We start from the raw sequence: 23,730 nt of genomic DNA, 5'->3' as shown, positions 1-23,730 counted from the left end.
GTTCACTCTCCTGGCACTTGGTGGCATAGGCAATCTTTGCCGATACCATAACTGAAAGGCATCAGTTCTTTGGCCAGATTTCACACACTTATGACATAATGGAAAATACTATGACTTGTAAGAGGGAAAAATCCTATCTTCTTCTTCCTCACTTCCTAGGAATGGAGAAAATAGGAATTTTTAATAGAACATTTTCACTTCCTTGAAAATAAGTTGCTTCCATGCTGTACAGTAGAGAATTCTAGGATCACTCCTACCGGATAAACTCAGTACTGTCGCCAAGTTGATTGTGACTCCTAGCAACCCTGTAGAACTGCCCTTTGGGTGGGTTTGAATAGCTGACCTGGTGTGAAACCCATATGTCACCAGGGCTCATTGGGTAAACTCATAGCCAGCCTCCTCCAGGTTGGGCAGTTTCATTAGTTTGGTTCCTGCCAGCTTTGAGGTGAGTTATCAATCACCTTTTTAGTGGTAGATTTTATTTGTAGTAGTACTAGTAGTGTGTGTGTGTGTGTGTGTGTGTATTCAATGTAGCTCTCAAAAAGAACATCACTTGCCAGGTGTAGTGTGCCAATGTCGCTCATTTCTCAGAGCCTGTGGTGAGTAATGGAACTCTATGAAAGCAGATGTCGGGGAGACAGGTTTCTGGGTAACTGCCCCTCCCTGGCTGTGGATTAGCCAGCCGCCTGATGAAGTCTGGCACTAAGGGAAGCCCCGTCTCTTAATGCCAATTAATTCCTGTGTTAAACAAAGTATCTCGAGCCTGAGCCAGGGCCTGGCCCCGAGCTAGGGACCTTGTCGTGCATCATGATGCCATCGTCATTCAGCCTATTTAAACAAGGAGCCCTGGAAGACTCCTTTTGTGACTCACTGCACGGACGCCATCACCACCTTGTTTGTTGGAAGTCTTGGGTTTTCCTCCTTTTTCAGCAAAGGAAACACTTGCACACTCGCATGAGAGCTCAGCTACTGCTCAGGCTGGTTTGTTTGCTTTTTCCTTTTTGTCGGTTGTCTTGATATCTGTAGCCTGCCTCCATCCCTCAAGGGCCCAGCTAATCAAGACGTTGGGCTTATACAGAGGGCTTTCCAGGTGTTCCCTCATCGATGATTCTGTTTCTGCTCCTCGTGCGTGCAGTCCTGTGTTGTAACTCCATCTTTCTGCTTGAGGGTGCATTGAAGCGTTTGCCCTGCGTCATCCAGTTCAACTGGGTGCTTGCTTTGTGCCCTCCCTGCTCCTCTGGGCTGCACGCGAGCCTTCACGGGCCCATCTCGGCTCTGCTAGGGTGTGGGAGAGTTTTATCTGATTTTCAATCTCTAGTTTTTGCCATGCCAAGTACATCAGATCTCATAGTGCTTGAAACTAATACAAAGTCTGACTGGCCTGAAACAATTCCTCACAAGCCTAATTTCCTCCAGGGCAATACACTGGTAGAGAAGGAAGCCGCCGCTTCAGATTACTTCATGGGGACTGTTTGTTATTGCGAGTAGCCAAGGCTTATCAAAATAACCGATAATTACAGTTGGCAAAGGAGAGTTAAGACTAGAGTTGAACTAATAAACCTTGAATCTTCTTGAAAAGCCTAGCCCTCCACTGGCCCCATGCCCCATGACTGGTCTTGTCTCTGGTGGGATCCTCGCCCTGGGTTCCAGGGTGTGCTGTGTCTGGAGAGGGGTTGGCGCCCTTGTCTGTGGCGTGAGTGCCCTTGCCTTTGTGTGACTCCCCTGGGTCCCCTGCAGATCGATGCCTTTCAGCACATGCAGCACTTCGTCCAGACCATGCAGCAGCAGGCGCAGCACGCCATCGCCACCGAGGACCAGCAGCACAAGCAAGAGCTGCACAAGCTTATGGCGAGGTGAGGGGCCCCGCCACGTCGGCCCTGCCATCCCTGCAGCCCCTCAGACGGAGGACTGTCACTGCTCCGCAGGCAGCTACTGCCGTAGGCCCTCCCACCCTTACCAGGACAGTCGCATGCCAGGCCAGAGACTCAGGCTGCCTCATGGCGTCTCTGTTCCCAGGGCTCAGCAGCCCCGAGCGTCTTTGTGACCGTCCCTCAGCCCCTAGAGTGCTGGCCCCGAGTAGGGCAGTGAGTCTGAGTTCTGGCGTTGGAGTGCCGTAGGCTCCTTAGTTGAGCCTCCATACTGCTGGTTGGTGTGTGACCCTCCACGCGTTAGTGTCCTCACTGGCGAACGAGCACAAGGGTAGTAAGTAAGAGTCCCTCCCTCCGAGGGTGGCCTAAGCTATTGATGAGGATTTACGGCAGCAGTGCAGTGTCAGACACGTAGAGCAGCAACAGCCAGGCTGCGAGTCACAGATGCTCGTGAGAAGGGAAGGGCGCGTGCACAAGAGTCCATAGAGCCGTCTGTGGTGCTCAGCCGTTGCCCCAACACCGGATTTGAGCTGGGTACCCAGCGTCTACTATCACGCAAACACTCAAGAAGAAGAGCCGTCCTTGGGAAATGTTCTCCCCGGACTGTCTCTTGCCTTCTGTGGGGTTGAACATTCGGCTGCTTCTGCCGTTTTGCTTCCAGAGGGCAAGCGTGAAGACCAACCAGACCTTTGGTGGTGGTCCTTGGGGTGGGCTCTTTGGAGGGGGGCCACGTGGGGCTTGTTTCTCCGTGGTTACCTATGGATTTTTGTTTCTCTAAGATGCTTCTTGAAGCTTGGGGAATGGCAGCTGAACCTGCAGGGCATCAACGAGAGCACCATCCCCAAGGTCCTGCAGTACTACAGCGCCGCCACGGAGCACGACCGCAGCTGGTACAAGGTAAGCCCGGGTCCAATCATGGCCCGGCCTCGCTCCCCAAGCCCAGTCTGTGTCCTTCTGTACTGTTCTCATCTTTGGGCAAGCCTAGGTGGAGCTGGTCTGTGTGTACCCTGCACCTGCCCCATCCCAACCCCACCAGTCAAGGTCAGTTGACTCAGGAAGAGGGTTCGCTCGTACACGGGGTTCATCCGTGGAACGTTAGCTCCCCTTGGGCCTGTCATCTGTTTCTTCCTGGCTTCTTTCTGCTTTCCCGCCCTGCCTGCTCCTCAGCCTAAGAACTTGATGTTGTTTTTATTGGAAAGGCCTGGGTAACATCCTGTTATGTCATGAACTTGTGTAACAGACACACAGGGAGATTAGAAATGGACTGGAGAGGCTGTTGACGTCAGGGACCACCTCTGGTGATAGCACATGGTCCCAAGGTTGGGTGTCTTTTTGGAAGAGTCTTCTGGTAGTAGCTGCTGGATCTAGCAGATGTCATCCGTTTCTTCCCGGTCGACCTTTGAGTTCCTAACACCTTTGTGAACAAAGCCCTCTGGGTTTAAACATGCGCCTGGAGACCACAGGAACCGTGCAGTCAAAGCCCCCAAGCGCCCATTTCATCACGCTGTTGCTAGGCGCCATGACGTCCCTTCTCACGCACTGCAGCCCCGTGTGCGGACCAACGAGCCTCTGCCCGGCCTGGCACCACTTTCACACTGGCTCCATCGCAGTCCGAGGCCGGGGTGGCAGCCAGGTGGCAGCTCATCTTACTGAAGGCCTTCTTCTTTTTCGCCTCTCCAGAGCCTGACCCCAGCTAATAACCTGTCCGAGATATGTGAACCGTAGTGAGGCCGTCCTTGTTTCTGAGGAGTGCGGTGGGCTGCACTTGTCTAAGAGAGATGAGTGTGTTCTAGCAGTCTGGTAGACACACTCCGCGTCCATTTCTCTCCAGGCCCCTTGTGATTGCCCACCGTTCGCATGTAGATGAGGCCGTGGGAAATTCCATGGCTTGGGTTGGGTGCACCTTCGTCCTCAAAAAAGTGCCTTTGAACACGTGAAAGGCACGTGAACACGTGAATGTTTGCAGGATCCGTCCAAGGCGGTACATCACTTGACTTCCTGACCCAAGTGAAATAGAACCCCTGACAAGTTTAGTATTCGCTCTTTTGACCGGATGTTGTAATCACATCAGTCATTGCCCTTTCTGGGTCACCTGCGTGTCCGGGAATCGAGTCCATTCGTGATTAGCGGGACCCTGACTCCTCAGAACCTCCTTCCTGACCAGGAAGGTCGCCAAGCGCTGTCGCACGTGTTGTCTTGGACATGTGTCTCGATTCCATGTAAGGAATGAAGCAAAGGACAAGGAAAACGCTGGTTCTGTGACGTTTAGTTTCTGTTTTCTAAAACATTTCTTTTCGTAGGTCTTTTTGGGTAGCTAGTGTCTTCGCCCGTCTGTCTTAGTCCCGTGTGTGTGTGTGTGTGCGCGCGCGCGCGCTGTCACAGTTTCAGCCTTGCTCACTAGGCCCACAGCTCAGGGCCGGCACATCGCAGATGTACAGGACGTACTTGTTGACTAAACAAGGTCCCCAGAAAACGGAGCCATCACCGATGGAGCATGCCACTGTCACGCAGAGGCAGAGCCGACATGGCCCCTGACAGCTCGGTCACTGCTCTGCTTAGACGGGAAGCGGGCACATCTATGCTATGGAAAGACCTCCAGCAAGAGGCACACAGGAGTTTGCCCAGTGATGGTGGATTGCGCAATGCTCCACCATTGCTGTAGGTGTCCAAGGCCCCTGACCAGGCTTTTCATAGTGACCCTGTACTGGAGGGGGCCTGGGGGTGGGGGGGCTGTGCAGGGACTGCAGCTCAAAGCCTCAGCAGATGAATGGATAGCTCCTCGTACATCCCAGTAAACACCAAGGCTGCTTCCCGCCAGTCAGGTGTAGTCAGATGGGATTCACCCTCTGTAATGTCCCACTTATCCAACTCCTGCCTTCCCCACTGCCCTACCGCTTAGTTCAGACCTGCATCACTGTCACGACTGCCTGCTGGCCCCCAGTCTCTGCTGTCGTAAACCGTGTGTGATACACTGAAGCTTTGGTTCCTGCCCGGGAGGTATAATCTCCTAGGCCTGGCGTGCCTGGCCCTCCATAGTCCAGCTGAGCCACTCTGCCCGTGTCCTCAGCCCTGACCATCGCATTAGCCCCTGACTTCCCTTCGGAGCCATCTCCTTCGTATTGCCCAGGAGCTGCCCTGGGCTTCCCCTGCCAGGATGTCCTCAGTTCTGCCCTCGCCCTCTGTGCTTTCCTTGCCCCTTCAGAGCCACTCCAAGTCCTGGAAGACAGCTTCCTGCCCCTTGTCCGCACTGGCCGTCTCACTGCCCACTCTCACTCTGCCTTGTCTACTAGGTAGACCTTTAGGTTTGCTTATGAACCCTCCTGCCAGACTCTACCATTCCGTGAGGCAAGGAGTATGTCTCGCACATCTTGCTGTGCCGCGTCCCACAGGACACTTAGTTCTGTCGTGAGTACTCCTGAGAACGAGGCATCGCATCGGCCATCGTGAAACACCCCCTTCCTCGGGTCTCCTGTACCTGGCCTCACTGGCAGTCACCGAGCTCTTCCTCCGCGCCACCTCGTGCTGCTCTGGGCCACAGTCTGTTGTTGATCTTTGACCCTCTCCCCTGCAGGCCTGGCACGCGTGGGCAGTGATGAACTTTGAAGCTGTGCTGCACTACAAGCATCAGAACCAAGCCCGTGATGAGAAGAAGAAACTGCGTCACGCTAGTGGGGCCAACATTACCAACACCACCACAGCCGCCACCACAGCGGCCACCTCCACCGCCACTGCCACCAGCACCGAGGGCAGCAACAGCGAAAGCGAAGCCGAGAGCACCGAGAACAGCCCCACCCCGTCTCCCCTGCAGAAGAAAGTCACAGAGGTACACTTCCCTCCCGCTTCTGGGCCGTTAAAACCAGCCTCGGTGCCCGTAGCCGAGTTATTTGCTAAGCTGGCGTGCCAGATGAGCCTGGAAAGTACTGTCTTTTGCCCGTCCAGCCTTGCTGGGGATGGCGTCTGGTACGCACGTGCGTTTCAGGAGCCAGCACAGCCCCTACACTGAAGAAGGCGCCCCACGAGCCCTTCCTCATGAGAAAACGCCCGCTCGCAGTGCGCTGCGCCTGGGCTGGCTGGGCCTGCTCATCCTGGGTCTCCCCGTGAGAATGCTCGGGGCAGCTCCATCCCTTCCCACCCACTGAGGACGTTGGTTCGCGCTAACGACAGTTAAGGCACAGTTACCCTTCCCTTCCTGCGTGCCAGGGACTGACCAAAGACTTTGGTCCTGACTGACTCAGCCCTCAGACCACCCTTTCTCAGTGGGCACTTCTAGCATGCTACTGTGAGCGTTCTGCAGCAGAGAAAGTGTTTGTCTCAACAGGACTTGTCCAAGACCCTCTTGATGTACACCGTCCCCGCCGTCCAGGGCTTCTTCCGCTCTATCTCCCTGTCTCGGGGCAACAACCTCCAGGACACACTCAGGTACCAGAGCGAAGGGGAGGAGCCCTGCCGAGCCACACAGAAGCTGCACAGGAGGCTCCCCTTTCCCTCGCTCCCCCATAACACTCCTCCTCGGCGGGGGCGGGGTCTGAGGAGATGTGCCAGACGAGGGAAAGCAGAAGAGCGCTGAGTGGGCTTTGTCATGTGGAGAAAATCAGTCCCTCCATGTGTCTGAGCTCCCTCTAGCTCTCACAGGTAGCTTTTGGAGGCCCAAGTCGGTAAGAACAGCCCCTCCCCTTGGGAGGGCTCTCAGGATGGCCAATTGCCAAGTCTTTGGTCACTTTACCGACGGCCGAGTCTTCTGTGTGTGCAGCAAACATTTGTGGTTCTGAAAGGGTTATCCGTGGTCTCATCTCTTCAGTATCTGGGTTTACACCTTGGTGATCCCTCTCCACTCTCTGGAATGAAATAATCTGGTAGGATGAGCCTCCAGGTGTTCGCTCAGGAGCACTGCGGCTCAGCACCAGCTCCCCACACTCAGGTAGTCCAGGTCCCCAACACATTTGGCGACCACCGATTCACAGCCTAGCTAAGTCCCAAGAACCTTACAGATGAAAAGCAAACAAACTCACCCTGGGAAATGAGATGGTCTGTTTTTCTCATTGTTCTCTTCCAGAGTGCTGACTTTATGGTTTGATTATGGTCACTGGCCGGACGTCAATGAAGCGTTAGTCGAAGGGGTGAAAGCAATCCAGATTGATACCTGGTTACAGGTAAGGAGGGGCAGCTTCTCTCTTCTCATCTCACCTCCTGGCATCAGGCAACATCCAGAGTGCACCTCAGGAGAGGGGCGCACGGATGAGGGAGTAGGTGGGAGGATAAGGAAGGTCAAGATTCCAGAGTCGCGTCAATTTCTTTTAGCAGCCAGAAGGGCATGGACCCTTTCCCAGCCTAGCAGTGCCAACCAAGGCAAGCAGCAGGGCAGTCTGTGTCCAGGAGGGCTCGCTCACACTGTCTCCCTACCTCACATGTCTCTGCTGTGTCTCTGTGAATGCCAGGTCATACCTCAGCTCATTGCGAGAATAGACACACCCAGGCCCTTGGTGGGACGTCTCATTCACCAGCTTCTCACCGACATTGGGAGATACCACCCCCAGGTATGTAGAGGCCCTGGGCCCGCCATCCAGCGTGTCCTAACGCTGTGTTAAGAGACACGTGTGCAGGCACCGGGGGCCCAGGTTCTGCCCCCAGGAGAGCCTGCCTAGGCAGGAGTCCCAGCGGTCACTCCCTTCACAATTCAGGATGTTTTTATCATCGTCCCCATCAGACTCCTCCGACACCTCGATTTCCTTTGCCGTAGGCCCTCATCTACCCCCTGACTGTGGCTTCTAAGTCAACCACCACAGCCCGTCACAACGCAGCCAACAAGATTCTGAAGAACATGTGTGAGCACAGCAACACCCTGGTGCAGCAGGCCATGATGGTGAGTGGGCTCTGGGGGACCGTCCACACTGCAGGCACCTCCCGCACACAGCTCTGGTCTTCCTCAAGACCGTGTGACTGGCGCCCTCTGGCGGCCAGGAAGAGCACCACTGATTTCTCCGTGAGAGACCTGTCTGAGTGCTTATCCTGGGGCTTCTCTCCCTCCCCTCTGGCCCAGGTGAGCGAGGAGCTGATCCGAGTGGCCATCCTCTGGCATGAGATGTGGCACGAAGGCTTGGAAGAGGCGTCTCGCTTGTATTTTGGGGAGAGAAACGTGAAAGGCATGTTTGAGGTGCTGGAGCCCCTGCATGCTATGATGGAACGGGGGCCCCAGACCCTGAAGGAGACATCCTTCAACCAGGTATGGGGTGAAACCCTACAGCCTTTGTCAGACTCCTGTCTCATCTGGAGCCTCTCTTCTGATTTGCAGAAGAGGAACTCCCAATGGGGGGTGGGAGGGGGGCTGTTTTAGAAGCGCACCAGCAGTATTGTGGGCATTAAGTCATAAGAACCCTCCTAAAAGTTTTACCTCTAGAACCACTCCCTGCCTCCTGTCTTCTTAGTTGCCATCTGGCGGCTCTGACTGAGACCCCTCCTGTGTGTAGTAGAACCGCCGAGCTCCACGCCTGCCTTCTGAGGCGCCTCTGGGTGGGATTGAACTGTGTTAGCGTACCTAAAATAGGACTTCAGGGCCCAGCAGCTGCACTGCAAGAGAAAAGTGCCGCCGTCTGCTTCCGTGGAGATGCCAGAGCCGGGAGCCCTCTAGGGCAATCTGTCGTGCCACAGTGGGTTTCACGGCTCAGAAGCTCTTTCCCTCCAGCGTGAGAGGGCTAGGAACCTCCCAATAGCCGGTCCTCTGTGCATGGCCCCCGTCAGAGTGCACCAAGGGGGTTCTGCATGCGACCTAATGGGCACCTGCGTGGCTTCCCTCTCAGGCATACGGCCGGGACCTAATGGAGGCCCAAGAGTGGTGCAGGAAGTACATGAAGTCGGGCAACGTCAAGGACCTCACCCAAGCCTGGGACCTCTATTACCACGTGTTCCGACGGATCTCAAAGCAGCTGCCTCAGGTAGGCTCTTCCAAATGGAGTGACGTGAGAATCCCTTCTGCCCCCCCAACTCCCCACCGCTGAGCCGTCTAACACTCACGCAGGCCTCTGGTTTCCCTCCTACCCGCAGACTCTGGGACAAGTAGTTGTTAGTCACAGTCTGCTTAGATTGCCTTTAAATCCCCGCCCCCGGGAGGCAGAAAATTAAATCCTCTGGCAATCATCCACAGCTCACCTCCTTAGAGCTGCAGTACGTCTCCCCCAAACTTCTGATGTGCCGGGACCTGGAGTTAGCCGTGCCAGGAACGTACGACCCCAACCAGCCCATCATTCGGATTCAGTCCATAGCACCGTCCTTGCAAGTCATCACATCCAAGCAGAGGCCCCGGAAGTTGACACTCATGGGTAAGTGCACCTTGTGCACTCCTCCCTCCTGCTCCCCCAGCCCTCCCCTTCTGAAAAGGCGGCTGGCTCACCGCTCACACTAGCCTCCCACAGGCCCCGGCTCCCGGGCTCACTAAGGGAGACATAGAGGGCAGTGCGTTGGCCTTCACTCTGCCTCTAGTTGAAGTGTGATGATAACGCCGCCCAAGCAGGTGGAGGCACCCAGAAAGGCCTTCGTCATGGGGAGCTGACTGTGGAGGAGGCAGGCGGGGAGGGAACTGAGGAGGCCCACAGCAAGGCTTCTGGGTGCAAACGAGCTACGCCGAGCACAGAACCTCTCTCACCATCCTTCTCTCTCTCTGTGGAAAAGCATGTGCCACATTGGACATGAAGGTGAGACGCTCTCACCACTAGCTTTGTTACGCGGCCAGCCTCTCGCATTATGTGTAGCGGCAGAGTGGTGCCTGCGGACTCTGGTAGCACCTTGAGGTCTAAATCAGTGAGCATCCAGCTGAGCTGTGGCCCTCGGCGATGCTCTCACCGCAGGCTGGGACCTCCTCACACTAACGCACGCCAGCCAGTCCTCGGCACTGTTCACATACAGAGAGTGTAATGGAGGCGCTGTCCTCAGGAGAGCCCATCTCAGAGTCCCAACCCCTCACCCACACTCTAGGCCTGGAAGGCAGAGAGAGATTGGTGCTACTGGAACCCAGGGAGACCGGACCCTGAAGAGGGGCGTGCCTCCCGAACTGGGCCAAGCCATTGTGGAGAAACAAAATCCTGACCATTTCCCTCTTCTTGCCGTCTCTCCTCCCACCTTTGCCCCCTTGGGGCCAAGCCCTGCAGGGAGTCCGGCTGGATGATGTGTGTGTCGGGCCAGGCTTCTCGGCTGGAACAGGGCAGGAAGGCAGAGAGGGCATCTGAGAACCCCAGGAGGATGCAGAAGCCTGTGCGGAGATTATTAGTCCTCAGAGACAGAGGCGGTCTGGTTTTAGGGTTCCAACATGAGCAGCATCTCTTTGGAAGACTGTCCAAAGCAGGGCCATTCTTCATGTCCATTCTAGATTGTTTCTGTCTAGAGAAATGGGGTTCTGTGACGTGTTCCTGGGGAAATAGGCCGGTGTTCTCAGATGAGTTGCGGTGGTGATCACCCAGCTCTTTCTAGCAGAGCTGAGCCACTGACTTGCATGGTATGTGAATTACACGTCAACCCGCTTTGGGAAGCGGCCTCATACGTGGCCTGTGAGGGAGCCGCTGGCTGTTCAAGCTAATAGCTGAAAGATGGCCAGTTCAAGCTCACCAGCTCCTCCTGGCAGGAACATGTCAGTCTGCTTCCCTGGGAGATGTACAGCCTTGGCAGCGGCGGGCAGTTCAGCAAGGTGGCCGAGTCGACTAGACACAAGGGTGTGCTCGGTGGGGGTGTTGAGGAGGGTGGTGGCCCGACACTAACTGCTCCCACCGTGCCTCACAGGCAGCAACGGGCACGAGTTTGTCTTCCTCCTCAAGGGCCATGAAGACCTGCGGCAGGATGAGCGGGTGATGCAGCTCTTTGGCCTGGTGAACACCCTGCTGGCCAACGACCCAACCTCTCTCCGGAAAAACCTCAGGTATTCAGAATGCCGTCAAGACAGCTACAAGCCGAGAAGGCTGCCTGGGTCCCACTCTCTCTCTTCTATGAAGTATGGAGCTCTGTGTCATAGGCAGTATTAAAAAACTATACACCTGGCAGGATTATAATGTACACGCTCCAGAAAATGACCTAACAATATCCAGAGCCTTCAGCAGGAAACACTTTGTGCCGCTGGGACTGAAGGTTCGGCTTTAACCCCGTGTGGGCTGAGAACCCAGACAAGCCTTCCGCTCCTCAGCAGCGGTGCCAGGTGCCGTCGAGTGGGTTCTGGCTCGGAGCAGCTCTGTGCGCACCGCACCAGACACTCCCTGGTCCTGCACCGTCCACAGCAGTCACGTTGTTGCAGTCGCTGTGTCGGTCTGTCTCGTGAGGGGCTCCCTCTTTTTTGCTGACCCTTCACCAAGCATGCTGTCCTTCTCCAGGGACGGAGGGAGCCCTCCTTATCACATGTCTAACGTCCATGAGAAGGAGAGCCTTTCTTCCAAGGTGCTTCTGAGTGGGCTCCAACCTCTGACCTTCCCGTTCTCCTCCCTGGGCATTCCCCACTTGCACCACGCCCAGCTTTGTTGATGGGCAGGCTCCGTTATCTGCATGGTCCCTGTGTGTTGGGCCAGTTACAGAGGCTGCTTCTCTGCCCTCAGCTCCCTTTCTTTGTACGACGCTCTGCCCTGCACCAGGTGCTCACATGGGCCCCACATCACACACCTCGCCACAGCCTTGTGCGTGTGCCCTGGTCCCGGGAAATAACCGTGCCTTCCTGTGGGCTCTAGCATCCAGAGGTACGCCGTCATCCCCTTATCAACCAACTCGGGCCTGATCGGCTGGGTCCCTCACTGTGACACGCTGCACGCCCTCATCCGGGACTACCGGGAGAAAAAGAAGATCCTCCTCAACATTGAGCATCGCATCATGTTGCGGGTATGTGCGGACACTGCCAGCCCCACACGTCAGGGGCATGAGCAGGCTGCCTAGTTCTGGGTGCATGTCTGGCAAGTCCTCTTGGAGCAGTCACCATGGAGGAAAGCCCTCTGAACTGGCAGCTCCTCGAGTCGCTGCCTTCCCTCAGAGACCCAGAAGCCCAGGCCTTGGTCTTCAGTCTTCCTAGGTGAGGCTGGAGGTAGATTCCCGAGCCCCGACACAGACAGCAGTGGCCCTATGGGGAAGCGATGGTTAGGAGATGTGTAAGCGTGAAAGGAAAGAAAACTGCCGTTGCCCTAAGCCACGCAGCTACCGCTGCCTCCTCGACGCTGCCCTGAGGCCAGACGCATGTTAAAGCTTCTGTCCGCTCTGTCCTCGTCCCCTCTCCTGGCTGGGTGGGGGATTCAAACCCAGCTCTGCCTGACCTTTGTGTCGGCGCGACGCGAGCTAGCTTGTCTCGGCGGCTGGCTCACGTGTGGTGTGTCCTGAGGTAGATGGCTCCAGACTACGACCACTTGACGCTGATGCAGAAGGTGGAGGTGTTTGAGCACGCTGTCAACAACACCGCTGGAGACGACCTGGCCAAGCTGCTGTGGCTGAAGAGCCCCAGCTCAGAGGTAGGGCACGCTCCACCGCCCCTGCCCGCCGCGCCCTGTGGGCACCCCCAGCCTCGCCTGCTGCAACCTCCCACTTGTCCCAGCACACTGCTGGGGCCCTCTGGGTCGGCTAAGGAAAGGTAAATGGGCGAGCCATTCCATTGAGCAGACTTGGATTTAGGAGGTTAAAGATTGTAAGTCTTTGTCATATGTCTGGTACATTTCCTGTTCGTTTGGTTTTATTTTGTTAATGTATGTTCTTTGGTTTGGGATTTGTTTTGGTTTGGATATACAGGGTTTTGTTTGTTTTTTTTGTCAGATGCTGTCAGTGTTTTTTTTCCCCTTGGTTGTTTTTAACTTTTTGTTGGGAATTGGGTGAAGGTTTGCAGAGGAAACCAGTTTTCCATCCAGTCATTCATGCCCATCCTGCTTCCCTTACCCACCTTTTCCCTGCGCTCATTGCTCATTCTTTGCTCTCCTCTCCTGACTTGGGAACGCGGTCCCTGGACAAATGGCGCCCATTTGACCCTGCCAAGAAGGGCCTGCCACCCTGTGTTCTTGTTCCTCTCAGAGGGGGCTAAGGGCCGGAGCCCTGGGGGTTCCACCAGTCTCCCTTCAGCCAGGAAGCCACCGCTGTTAGAGTGCTGAGTGGCCTGCCACGCTTGTCTCCCCCCGAATCCAGGACCTTCTAATGGGACCCTTCGTCTCACGCTGGCCTCGGAGTCAGAGAGACTGTCAGGTCCTAACCCTTTTCTGTCAAGTTTTACCTCTGACTTTTTATTTAGAAAGCCTTTCTCCTTCTCAAGCACACGTTTTATCGGTCCTTTCTTGAACTAATTAAAAGATTGCATTTTTTACATTTAAATCCATAACCCCATTTGGAATCTTTTTTCGCTCGCTGTCATCACTGTTAGCAGCCACTGACTGACTCGACTCCAACTCGGGATGGCCTGTGTGTGCGGAGAACGGGGCCCCAGCGTTTTCAAGGCTGGGCCTGTGAGGAGCAGATCCCGGCTGCCGCCCAGGGGGTTTCTCGATGGGTCTGAACTGCCAACGGGCTGCTTTCTAGTTCAGCATGGGACCATTCGTGCCCGCCGGGGACTCTGGGTTAGACCGAGGCGGTGGTGACTAGCCAGTGCTACACTGCTGACCACGTCCTCCATCCTTGGCTCGTTCTTTACAGGACTCCATTTGGACTGCGCAGCAAGTTGTCCTGTCTCCTTGGGTTTCTTCCTGAAGCCTTCATTCAGCTTCCTCGAGCTCTCTTCCTGTGGCCTGTCACGGCGCAGACTACTAAAGCATGCCCCTTTGCCTTGGCTGTTTGGTTTTTCCCTTCTCCCAAGAGGATTTGGGATTATTTTCCCCAAAAATGACCCCCAACGTGAACCATCGGCTTTCTGCTGGGATAGCATAAAATGTGCCAAATAATTTGGAAGAACTCACATCTTTACAATCTCAAACGGCCGTCGTTTCAGTTACTCGTGTCTTTGTTTTTAAGCAGTTTAATTTATTCATCTGAGTACTTCACATTTCTAGTTGGGCTTATCTTTAGGCATAGTTCTTTGTGCATAGGAGTTTCATTTCGTCATGAGTCCTGATGGATGGCTGGCGGAACCGTGGGCACAGCTGCTTTGGACGGAGTTACATGGAAGCCGGCTGAGGTTTTCAGAGCTTGCTTCTCCCGCTCTCCCATGTTGTAGGTGTGGTTTGACCGAAGAACCAATTACACCCGCTCGCTGGCAGTCATGTCGATGGTCGGGTACATCTTGGGCCTGGGAGACCGGTGAGTGAAGTCCCTCTCCATTGTACTTTTCTCCAGTATGACCATGTGGTGAATGAATATTTGTATTTTGTACTTTCGGCCTCTTTTGCGGCATCAACTTTAGTCCCTATTTATTTTCCATGCCAACAGAGCCACACTCCAAACTAAAGAGAAGGAAGCCATAGTTCAAGGATACTACTTTCTCCATAGGTTGGTTTAATTTACTAAGAACGGCGTTAAATCTGATTGATGGTATTCATTCAATAAACATGTATCAATCACCACTATGTTGAGATGAATAAATCCATTTCTGTAATTGAAACCAACCAAAGTAGATCCTTCTGACATTTTTGCATAATAAATTTCATCCAAATGTTCTGGGTGTAAAGGTAATTTAGGAATGCTCAGAAATTGACACAAAAGACCTTTAGAAATACAGTTCTCTGATGTGTACTGTTTTTCTCATGGGCTCCTGTACCATGCTGTTCTTTGGAAATGAAAGTCATTTTATGAAAAGAATAATAATTTCTTGTTTTAAGAAACAGATAAAGCTAGTCAACGAGGAGCAGAATGTCTGTTGACAAAGGCCAGGTGATTGTCCTGGGATTGGCTAAGGGCTCCACGAGACAAAGCCCTGGGAGGGAGAGCTGCTGAGTGACAGGAAGGACCGTGTCCCTCTGAGATGCCAGCACTGTGACCAGAGACCTCAGAGAGCCACTTACCGTGTCACAGAGAGAGCTCCTCATTGTGCACTTAGAGCAGGGGTCAGCAAACATGCTCTGTGAACGGCCAAATGTCTCTTTTCGGCTTTGCAGACCACCTGGTCTCTGGCACAGCAAGTCACTTCTGCATGAAATCAGCCATGGAGAGCTGATAAACCAACAAGCATGGCTGTGTTCCCATAAAGCGGTATCGACAGAAGCAAGGGGAGGGCTGGATTTCGCCTGACGGTTGAAGTTTGCTGACCCCTGGCCTACAGTATCACCTCCCTGGATGGCTTAGTCCTCAGTCCCGCCTTGTTAAGCCCCCCTCGTCTCTCTTTTGCTGCCCCAAGGCACCCATCGAACCTGATGCTGGACCGACTGAGTGGAAAGATCTTACACATTGACTTTGGGGACTGCTTTGAGGTGAACACATGTTCTAGAAAGCTCACCTTCCTGGATAATCGCTTCTCAGCCTTCTCTGAACAGCTTAGACAAACTACGCCCAAAATGCATGATCCTCACCCTGCCTCTACCACCAAAGGGATAGGAAAGCAGACTGAGAAATGGGACCCAGGCTCTCTGACTTTGGCCTTAGTTGTCCTCTCGTCACCCCCCCCCCCCCTTTGACCAGAGCCATGACCGTGCCCTCACTAAGTGGAGCCCTTCAGCCTGAGCACTGTGTGCCGTGCCCTTCTTTGCTCTCTTGCTTCTTTCAGACCCGAGTGGCCCCTGCACTCACTCTGAGCCACGTCGTTTCCCTCCGCCCCTGAGAGCAATGCTAGGGAAAGCCACCTGCGCTCCCGCTTGGATTTCAGCAGTGTAATCTAAGCAGTGGGTCCAAGTGTTTCCCTTTTCACGCTGTAGGTTGCCATGACCAGGGAGAAATTCCCGGAGAAGATCCCCTTTAGACTAACGAGAATGCTGACCAATGCAATGGAGGTGAGTGAGTATGGGAAACCAGACAGACTTGCTGGGGAGACTCTCATTGGTTCCCAGCAGAACCCATGCACTCCTTTCTGTCACGTGTCCTGTTCTTCCTCATGGTGGACATCTGTGCCAGCCTCACCCCTCCTCACGTGTGACCCACGCTCTGTACGCGCCCCCGTCCTGACCTGAGCCTGACTCCCCAGATACCCGACCTGATGGCTCAGGAATGCCCTGGGTTGCTCGTGTCCCCCTGCAGGTGACGGGCCTGGATGGCCACTACAGGATCACGTGCCACACGGTGATGGAAGTGCTTCGAGAGCACAAGGACAGTGTCATGGCCGTGCTGGAGGCCTTCGTCTACGACCCCTTGCTGAACTGGAGGCTGATGGACAGTAAGAGCAGTCAGTGCACTTCCCTCCCAAATGTAGAACGCCCCGTCCAGCCTATTGAGCTTGCACCTCCACTGAGCCCAATGCCAGCGAAGGCCTTCACTAACACAGGCGGCCTTGCTTGTTAGACTCTCCTTGGAATTGACTAATTGTGCACAGAAAGCTCACCGTCGATGTAGGCATAAAGTAAAATACTTTTTCAAGGTAAACTGAGTGCCCGGGAAGTGTAGTTTGTTTGGGTCCGTGTAGAGCAGGGGTTGGGAACCTTCTTTCCCGGGTCATTGGGGTCTTTATAACTTCATTCTCAGGCTATCCAAAATGACCAACTTAAAATGTGGCCTGCCCTGTTGGGGCAGACGTTTGGCTTGCGTCTGATGCGCTGGCTGGGACTGCTTCTCTCTGGTGCGTGCGTGGCGGGAGCTGGTCTGGGTGGTTTGTGAGCCTTCTGTGGCCTCCTCCTCTGACACAGAGTAGCCAGTGGCATTTTGAAAGGAAATGTAGATAGGTGTGTGTTGGGACAGACATATCTCAATGCACCCTTTGTACCTTTAAGGAAGTTTACTGATAGGTAATTCATGCTTTCAGCCAGATTGTTCATATTCGTATCTAAATCCAGTGTGGGAATGTAGAGGGGCCCTTGACGGGGTGACCTGTGCTAGCCCACCCATCTTTTGGAATAATAGAGTAGTGGCCCTCTCTCAGGAGGGGTAGCTTTTTATGCCTGCATTTCCATGATTAAAATATATGTATATCAACTGTATTTTTTAAGGAAAGGTTTCAGATTTTTTTTTAATATCCTTGTTATTTTTTTCCTTAGCAAATACCAAAGGCAACAAGCGATCCCGAACGAGGACAGACTCCTACTCGGCCAGCCAGTCAGTAGGTGGGTGTACGCCACACGGTTGTCGTGGGCCCGGGTGCTTCTGGAGCAGGGTGAGCGTGGGTGGAGTCGCATGACCTAGAGCAGGACGTGAGCGTGGCATCGGTGGTGCAGTGGGCAGACGTCAGCCCCTCGGCTAGAGAAGACGACAGAGCAGGCTGAGGCTGAGAGACCCGAGGGGGCAGCTCTTGTCTGTCCGTTAGCGTCCTGTCACTCAGAATTGTCTCCGCAGCAGTGCATTTTGGGTTTGGGGTTTGGTTTGTGGTTTTAGTGGCTGCCATGAAGTTGTGGGGGAGACCCTGGTGGCTCAAATGGGGAACACTCTTGAAGCCCAAGTCTACCCAGAGGTAACTCGGGAGAAGGGCCTGCAGATCCTCCTCCAAAAGGTCACAGGCTTTGCAAACGCTCCGCAGCACAGTCAGCGTGGACGCAGGGGGAACTGCTTTTTCAGTCGTTCTGGTGGGTAGAAAATTCATGTTTCCATTCAGATATGCACCATGCTCTCCAACAGCAGTAACAATTCACCCTTGAGAATGGCACTGCCTAAAGAGAGCAACGTAGCATCTCCGAGCTTCTTTCCCCTTGGAAGTGGGTAGAAGCAAAGTTGCAAGGGAATGTCGTATGTAAATTAGAAGCTAATATCATGAAACAATGCCTTCTTAGGGTTTGAATTTCTGCTAACTGATTTTTTTTTTCCCGCCTAGAAATTTTGGATGGAGTGGAGCTGGGGGAGCCAGCCCATAAGAAAACGGGGACCACGGTCCCAGAATCCATTCATTCTTTCAGTAAGTCCAAAACAGCAGCTGGGCGGTCCCAGGGGAGGCGGTCAGTAAGAGGAAGCAACCAGCACAGCTGCCTTTGAGCAGAAAAGGGTCCGTGACCGTCTCACTCTATTCTGAGAGCAAGGAAAGACCCGGAGGAAGGCTGGCTCGAGCAGATGCTGGGGAGCGGACCGCAGGCAGGAGGCAGGTGGCCGTGGAAGCCGCCACGCTCCCTGTGCTTCTGTGTGTTGCAGTTGGAGACGGTTTGGTGAAGCCCGAGGCCCTAAACAAGAAAGCCATTCAGATCATTAACAGGGTCCGCGACAAGCTCACTGGTGAGTGTTCACAAGCGCGCCGCCCTTCCCGGGTGGTGAGGGTGCTGGCGGCTGAATTCCCGCCCAGCCAGCTGGAGTCTCTTCCCGGTGACCAGTGTCCTTGTTCACCAAGGGCTTGCTCGTCTCGTTTCCTCAACGGTAAGTCGGTCCCTTTGGGAGGAATGTGGTTTGTCGTCATCATGACTTGGCTTTCGAGTACACTGGCTCTCCGAGCCCCTCTATGCCGATCTAGCTTGGGGTGGAGGTTGCAGTGGAGAAGGGAGAAGGCATCATATTGCTGTTACTAATGAAAGGGAGAGGGGGTGACATGGAGAAGCGGGGTCAGGGACCAGAGACCCCAGCTTCACTGCCTGCTTCCTGGGTAGCCTCTGGGCTTGTGCCCCACCCTCTGGAGGGCAGCACGCAGGGCGCACGGCTGAGAGCCAGCCAGCCCGGGTTTGTAGTCAGGCTTCTGTGTTGCGCACCTGTGCGTGCTGGGTGCTGAACAAACAGTGGTGGCTGAGACAGGCTAAGAGGGAAAGGACAGCTGGAGGGGTGGAGGGTGGGGTGAGGCCACGATGCCCATCATTGAGGGGTTTGCTTCCGCTCAGGGGGCTCAGGAGACACTTCCTTAAGGAAACAATCCATGAGCTGAAATCTGACAGAGAAGTTAGCCAAGGATACTCTGCCCCTGGCTGGGGACTAGCATGTGCAAGGGCCCTATGGTAAGAGGGTGTCGAAGGAACTTGTCCAGAGGAAGGCTAGCTGGGGGGAGCCGAGAGGGGCAGGTTTTGAAAGCAGGCTCCACCTGTGAAGAGATGCTTGAAGAGCCAAGGGAGGGACCATCATCTTGTAAGAGGAGGGGCCCAGAGCAGGAGTGAAGAGGTAGCCCTCACCAACAGGTGGGAGCTAGAGTGAAGAGGAGGGGCTTCCTGTGGAGAGGGTCCAGCACCCAGGACACCAGTTTGTACATCATCAGGCTCAAGCACGGGCCAGTCACTTTTGCATGAGAGTGAGAAAGCAGAGGTCGTTCTGGATGTTTGAGGAAGCAGAGAAAACTTGACATTGTTCTTGTGGAGACAGACGGGCAAGTGGACCCGAGAAGCATCCTAAATTCTCCAGGCCGTGCTGCAGGCCCCTTTGAAGTTGGAGACTGTGAATGTGGAATGGCATGAAGCTGCCCTGGGAGCAGAATAGGATTTCTTGCCCACAGATCCCATTCAAAGGTGATTTGGCAACGCAGGAAGGTGGCATTGTAAATGCACCCGTCAGAAGTTTGCCACTCTGGAACTTAACCAACCATCTTTGGACCAACTCTGTGTTACAAGCAGGAGAGTAGGGTTTATTTAAACCATCTGGGGCTGATTTTTAAGACCCAACGATCTTCTGTCCTTCCTACTCACGGATAAAGGAAATCCCCTTGGGCTGTACAGACATGACCCACGGGTGGCCAGGAGCGAGAACACGCCGAGGCAGATCCAGGGTTCTTGTTTCTCGTGCCCTAGGTCGGGACTTCTCTCATGATGACACTCTGGATGTCCCAACCCAAGTAGAGCTGCTCATCAAGCAAGCCACGTCGCATGAGAACCTCTGCCAGTGCTACATTGGATGGTGAGTGAGCGTCAGGGCCCCTGTACCCCAAGCCCAGGAATAGCAGAGATGGATTCAGTGAGCTCACCCCAAAGGGCAGCACAGGTGCAGCATTTTAAAATTGAGAAATAGGAATGTCTGTTTGAAAGACCAACACTGAAATAAATTACAATTACACTAAGAGAAGTAATTTGGGGTAGTAGGTGAGGCACTTTTTTTTTTTGAGAGACATTCGTTTTGCACTTTTGCATTTGCTGCCAATTCAGATGGGGGTGGGGTGGGGATTGTAAAGGAGAACGAAGCCAGCATGTGACAGCGAAGCTGAAAAGACAAAGCTCTGAACCGGGATTGTAACCTCGAGGACCACTCTGGGCAGGGCTCTGACTAATTGCCCGGGGCAGACCTGAAGGCAGAGGCAGGAGGCGGGAGGGCAGTGGCGGAGGTATCCTGCTGGGACCTGCCAAGAAATGTCAGCCCTTTTCTGGAAAGGATGGGTGTGTTGCACACCATGTGTGGTGGGAGATCTCAGGGAGTGTCCTGGGGAGTCAGACCTTGGTCTTCAGTGGGTCTGGGTCAAGCTCTGAAGAAGCTCACGTTATCCCACCCTCCTCTGTCCGTCTGTCTGCTTAGGTGTCCTTTCTGGTAAGCAGAGACCCACACCTGCGTTTCTCTGGAGGCTTTTGTGCTTTGGTGTGATACTTGCACTAAGCTGAAAATGTGGTCAGAAAGCCGGACTATGTTAAATATTTGGAATTGTAAATGAAAAGAACTACTGTATATTATTAAAAGTTGGTTTGTGCCAACTTCCTTGCTGCTGTTGAAAACTATATTCTCAGAAACACAAGGCTTGACTTGGTTCCCAAGACAGTTGAAACACAGTAATCAAGCCATTGACTTGGGGGAACAGAAAATCCATAACTCTAGAAATACGGGTTTTGACTGAACTCAGAAGTGAACTCCTGCACGTTTGCTGATGGAAGAATGACCCACTGGTCCCTCTTTGCACCGACACTGCAAACTCGGTGATGCCAAGAAGCCTCGGGTCAGGGAGGAATCACTGACGTAGGTCCTGGTCTGTCAGGTGAGAGGCAGACGCCGTGGCCATCACCATCCCAGTACCTCATCGGTCCATGGACAGCAGCAGCAACCTTTGCAAGCTGGGCCAAAATGGGGTGAAGAGTCGTATCTTCTGCCTGACCCAGTGATGCTGTGGCTCACACACACAGCAATTCAAGACCTGATCCAGATGGCGGGGCAGACGCACGGCGAAGATCCTGGTACAGCAGTATGGCCCGCCTCAGCACAGTCCTGGGCCGTTTCCAGACAGGGCAGAATGCTCTTCATGGAGAGCAAAGGCTTGGGAAGCCAACGCTGTCAAGCAGGTGCTGAACACAGAGGGACAGCCTAATACATGTTGGGAATTATGAGCAAAATAAATATTAAACTCAATGCACAAAGTATAAAATGTAGCCATGTCTAGATACCATGTTGTACCTGAATAATTTTTGTGCCAATAAATGCCATCAGAATTTTAAAACAGGTGTACAAGTGGCTTTTTATTCACACTTGATAAAGAAGACATTAATTCCTTCCACATTCAACTTTCATTAAGCGCTTGGTGCCACTTGATCGCCAAGACCCAGACATACATGACACAGCCCTCCACTCAGCGTCCTTCCAAGACTGAGAAGGCAGGGACAGCAGCACAGACGTGAGCCGGTCAGCTCCACCACAGCTACACGTGCGACAGGAGCCTGCGATGGGCCTTTAACGATGAAGCAGGTAAGGACATTCTCAGCAGGAAAAAGTGTGGGGCACCATGGCGAGTACTCGCACGACCCAGGTGAACCGCAGGTACTGCAGCATTGTGGTAGGAAGAGGAAATCGGAGACTGGGGACCGCCTCTTCATTCCTGTACCCCAGAATCCAGCCCACAGTGGTGCGTTTACGTTCCAATCATGATACAGATGGGGTTTGTAAAAGCCATTTATGCAGTCGCTCAGCCCTGTTAGCTGCTGTAGAGTTCGCTCCAGCATCAGGTTTACAACATTTCCGTCTTTCTTGTTCTCGTTGTTAGCCGTTCCCCATCCCCCACCCTCCCCTGACAAGAAATCATCTCTGTGGTCACTGTCTCCTATAGCTTTACCTGTCTTGGATTTCCCATACAGAAAAAAATATTCCAAAATATACGGAAAAACCTCAATCGAAAAGAAAGCAAGTAGAACTTTTAACACAGGAAGTCTCGCTCCTGTTAGGTTCTCTGAGACAATTCTCAGTCCTGCATCGTGTACTCTGTCCCCCACAGGGTGGTCCTGCTCAGATCACATCTGCGGATGCTCAGACTTCTTGGTGCTAGCTGCAGTAACCAGCCCTGACTATGGAGATGCTACTTTTCGTGAACGAGAGCATGGGAATGAACGGTCACTTTTGGCGAGAGACAAATCCCAAACTCCAGTTAGAGGCATTGGGATTGAGACCTTTGGTAAAGCCAGTGGGTTTGAAGTTGTGTCTCAGCAGCAGAATGTTCTGGCTATGTTGAGATGAGTCATCAGAGCCCGGGGAGGGCTTGATGGAGCCCTGTAAGGACAGCCCAGTTAAGCCTTCTGAATTCTGAATGATTCCTTGTTACCCTTGTAAAGGCAAGGAGGGATGTGACCAAGGATGGCATTCAGGATCCTTCTATTCCTAGGGTTATCCAGAGAAGGGGCATAAAGTAAGAGCCAAGGTTCTAGTGTCCAATTGGGGGCAGGGCAACAATGCCACCCAGCTGGTTGAGCCCATGTGCTTTGGAGTAGAATTGCACCATGACAGATCACCAGGCATTGCTTCCACAGCACTCAGTAGATGCAAGACGCTTAAACGTTAGAAGCTGAGAGCAAATTGAATGACCTAATTTCAGATCACAACTCTACTCAAGTTGCTTCATCTCTCTGTGCTCGCTTCCTCCTCTGAAAATGTTCTACCGCGCACGTTGTGAGACTGAGACACTCCAGGTAAAGTAGCTAGCATGGCCTGGCATCTGGTATTAGGCTGTCCGACTTTTAACAGAAAGGCCACCAGGAGATGTCCTTGTTGTTAGTGCCTGTAGTCGGTTCCGTCCAATAGGAACCTCACACCACCGCACGTGACACTGCCCGGTCCTGCGCCATCCTCAGCTGTTTGAGCCCATTGTCGAAGCCACTGTGTCAGCCCATCTCTTCAAAGACTTCTTTTCACTGCCCCTCTACCAAGTGCAGTGTCCTTCCACAGAAACTAGTCTCTCCTGACGTGTCCAAAATGTCTAAGACTAAGTCTCAACATCTCTGCTTCTCACAAGTAGACAGCTTTAACAGAAATGTATGCCTCCCGTTTTAAGAGACTGAAAGTCTGAATTCAGTGTGGGAGCTAGGAGAAAATGTCTTCACCGGGCAGGGTCACACTCAGCAACAAAGTCTTCCCCGGGTCAGCCTCTGTGGGCCCGCATTGTGGGGAAATCTCCAGTCTCGGCATCCATCTTCCCCTGGCTCCAGGAGGTTCCCTGCTCACAGACGCTGAGCCCAAAGGACACACTTCCGCTGCTGGCTCTTCTTTCTTGGTAAATTAATACATTGTGTCAATCCCCCCTCAGGGAAAGTGCCCTTAGATTAGGGCTGTGATCCACTGAAGGGTGTTGCCGCCCACCCTACTGCCTTCACAAGTAGTGAGCTGATGGGATCTCACCAAGGGGATCACTCAAAACTACCAAATCACGTCATCCCGTAAGTGCCAAGCCAGAGAATCACGGCCTCGTCCAGGGACCCAGACTTGAGGTTGGGAAGGTCATAATCCGGTCCAGGGCATGGATTGACTATGGGCTGTAACAATTAAGACCTTTGTGCAAGCAGGCTACCTGTGTACCTTACTGCAATGGTAAAGAAAAGATGAAAAGCAAGTGGGGTGCTCACACGATATTCTGAATCAAGCTAGCAACTAATGCCCTTGGACAGTTGGACTAGGGCACACCTGCCGCCTGCGCGCTCAGGAGCTCGGCCCAGTGAGGCTCCTGGAGACGGTACAAGGCGCTCCTTCACTCATCCATTTAGGGGGTGTTTGCGGCGCATTAACAGGAGGGGTACCTGGG

The 23,730-nt window shown here is 53.6% G+C and overlaps 1 protein-coding gene across 2 annotated transcripts in view; it reads left to right on the top strand.

Moving 5' to 3' along the window:
- The window catches only part of MTOR (mechanistic target of rapamycin kinase), a 124,524-nt gene extending 103,356 nt beyond the window's left edge, over positions 1 to 21,168 (top strand). For both annotated transcript variants that reach the window (XM_075550856.1, XM_075550853.1), the window contains exons 37-58: positions 1,738 to 1,853; positions 2,648 to 2,765; positions 5,440 to 5,691; positions 6,187 to 6,287; positions 6,922 to 7,018; positions 7,304 to 7,402; positions 7,606 to 7,728; positions 7,906 to 8,088; positions 8,663 to 8,797; positions 9,007 to 9,181; positions 10,632 to 10,767; positions 11,561 to 11,708; positions 12,203 to 12,325; positions 14,005 to 14,087; positions 15,121 to 15,193; positions 15,635 to 15,709; positions 15,954 to 16,089; positions 16,904 to 16,969; positions 17,671 to 17,751; positions 17,982 to 18,062; positions 19,547 to 19,652; positions 20,262 to 21,168. In XM_075550856.1, coding sequence (XP_075406971.1) covers positions 1,738 to 1,853; positions 2,648 to 2,765; positions 5,440 to 5,691; positions 6,187 to 6,287; positions 6,922 to 7,018; positions 7,304 to 7,402; positions 7,606 to 7,728; positions 7,906 to 8,088; positions 8,663 to 8,797; positions 9,007 to 9,181; positions 10,632 to 10,767; positions 11,561 to 11,708; positions 12,203 to 12,325; positions 14,005 to 14,087; positions 15,121 to 15,193; positions 15,635 to 15,709; positions 15,954 to 16,089; positions 16,904 to 16,969; positions 17,671 to 17,751; positions 17,982 to 18,062; positions 19,547 to 19,652; positions 20,262 to 20,277 — 2,523 coding nt within the window. In that variant the 3' untranslated portion in view covers positions 20,278 to 21,168. The remainder of the gene's footprint in view (positions 1 to 1,737; positions 1,854 to 2,647; positions 2,766 to 5,439; positions 5,692 to 6,186; positions 6,288 to 6,921; positions 7,019 to 7,303; positions 7,403 to 7,605; positions 7,729 to 7,905; positions 8,089 to 8,662; positions 8,798 to 9,006; positions 9,182 to 10,631; positions 10,768 to 11,560; positions 11,709 to 12,202; positions 12,326 to 14,004; positions 14,088 to 15,120; positions 15,194 to 15,634; positions 15,710 to 15,953; positions 16,090 to 16,903; positions 16,970 to 17,670; positions 17,752 to 17,981; positions 18,063 to 19,546; positions 19,653 to 20,261) is intronic.
- Positions 21,169 to 23,730: the final 2,562 nt, after the last annotated feature.

Source organism: Tenrec ecaudatus, chromosome 1 (genome assembly GCF_050624435.1).
Source record: "Tenrec ecaudatus isolate mTenEca1 chromosome 1, mTenEca1.hap1, whole genome shotgun sequence".
Lineage (NCBI taxonomy): Eukaryota > Metazoa > Chordata > Mammalia > Afrosoricida > Tenrecidae > Tenrec > Tenrec ecaudatus.
This window is presented reverse-complemented; position numbering and strand designations above follow the sequence as displayed.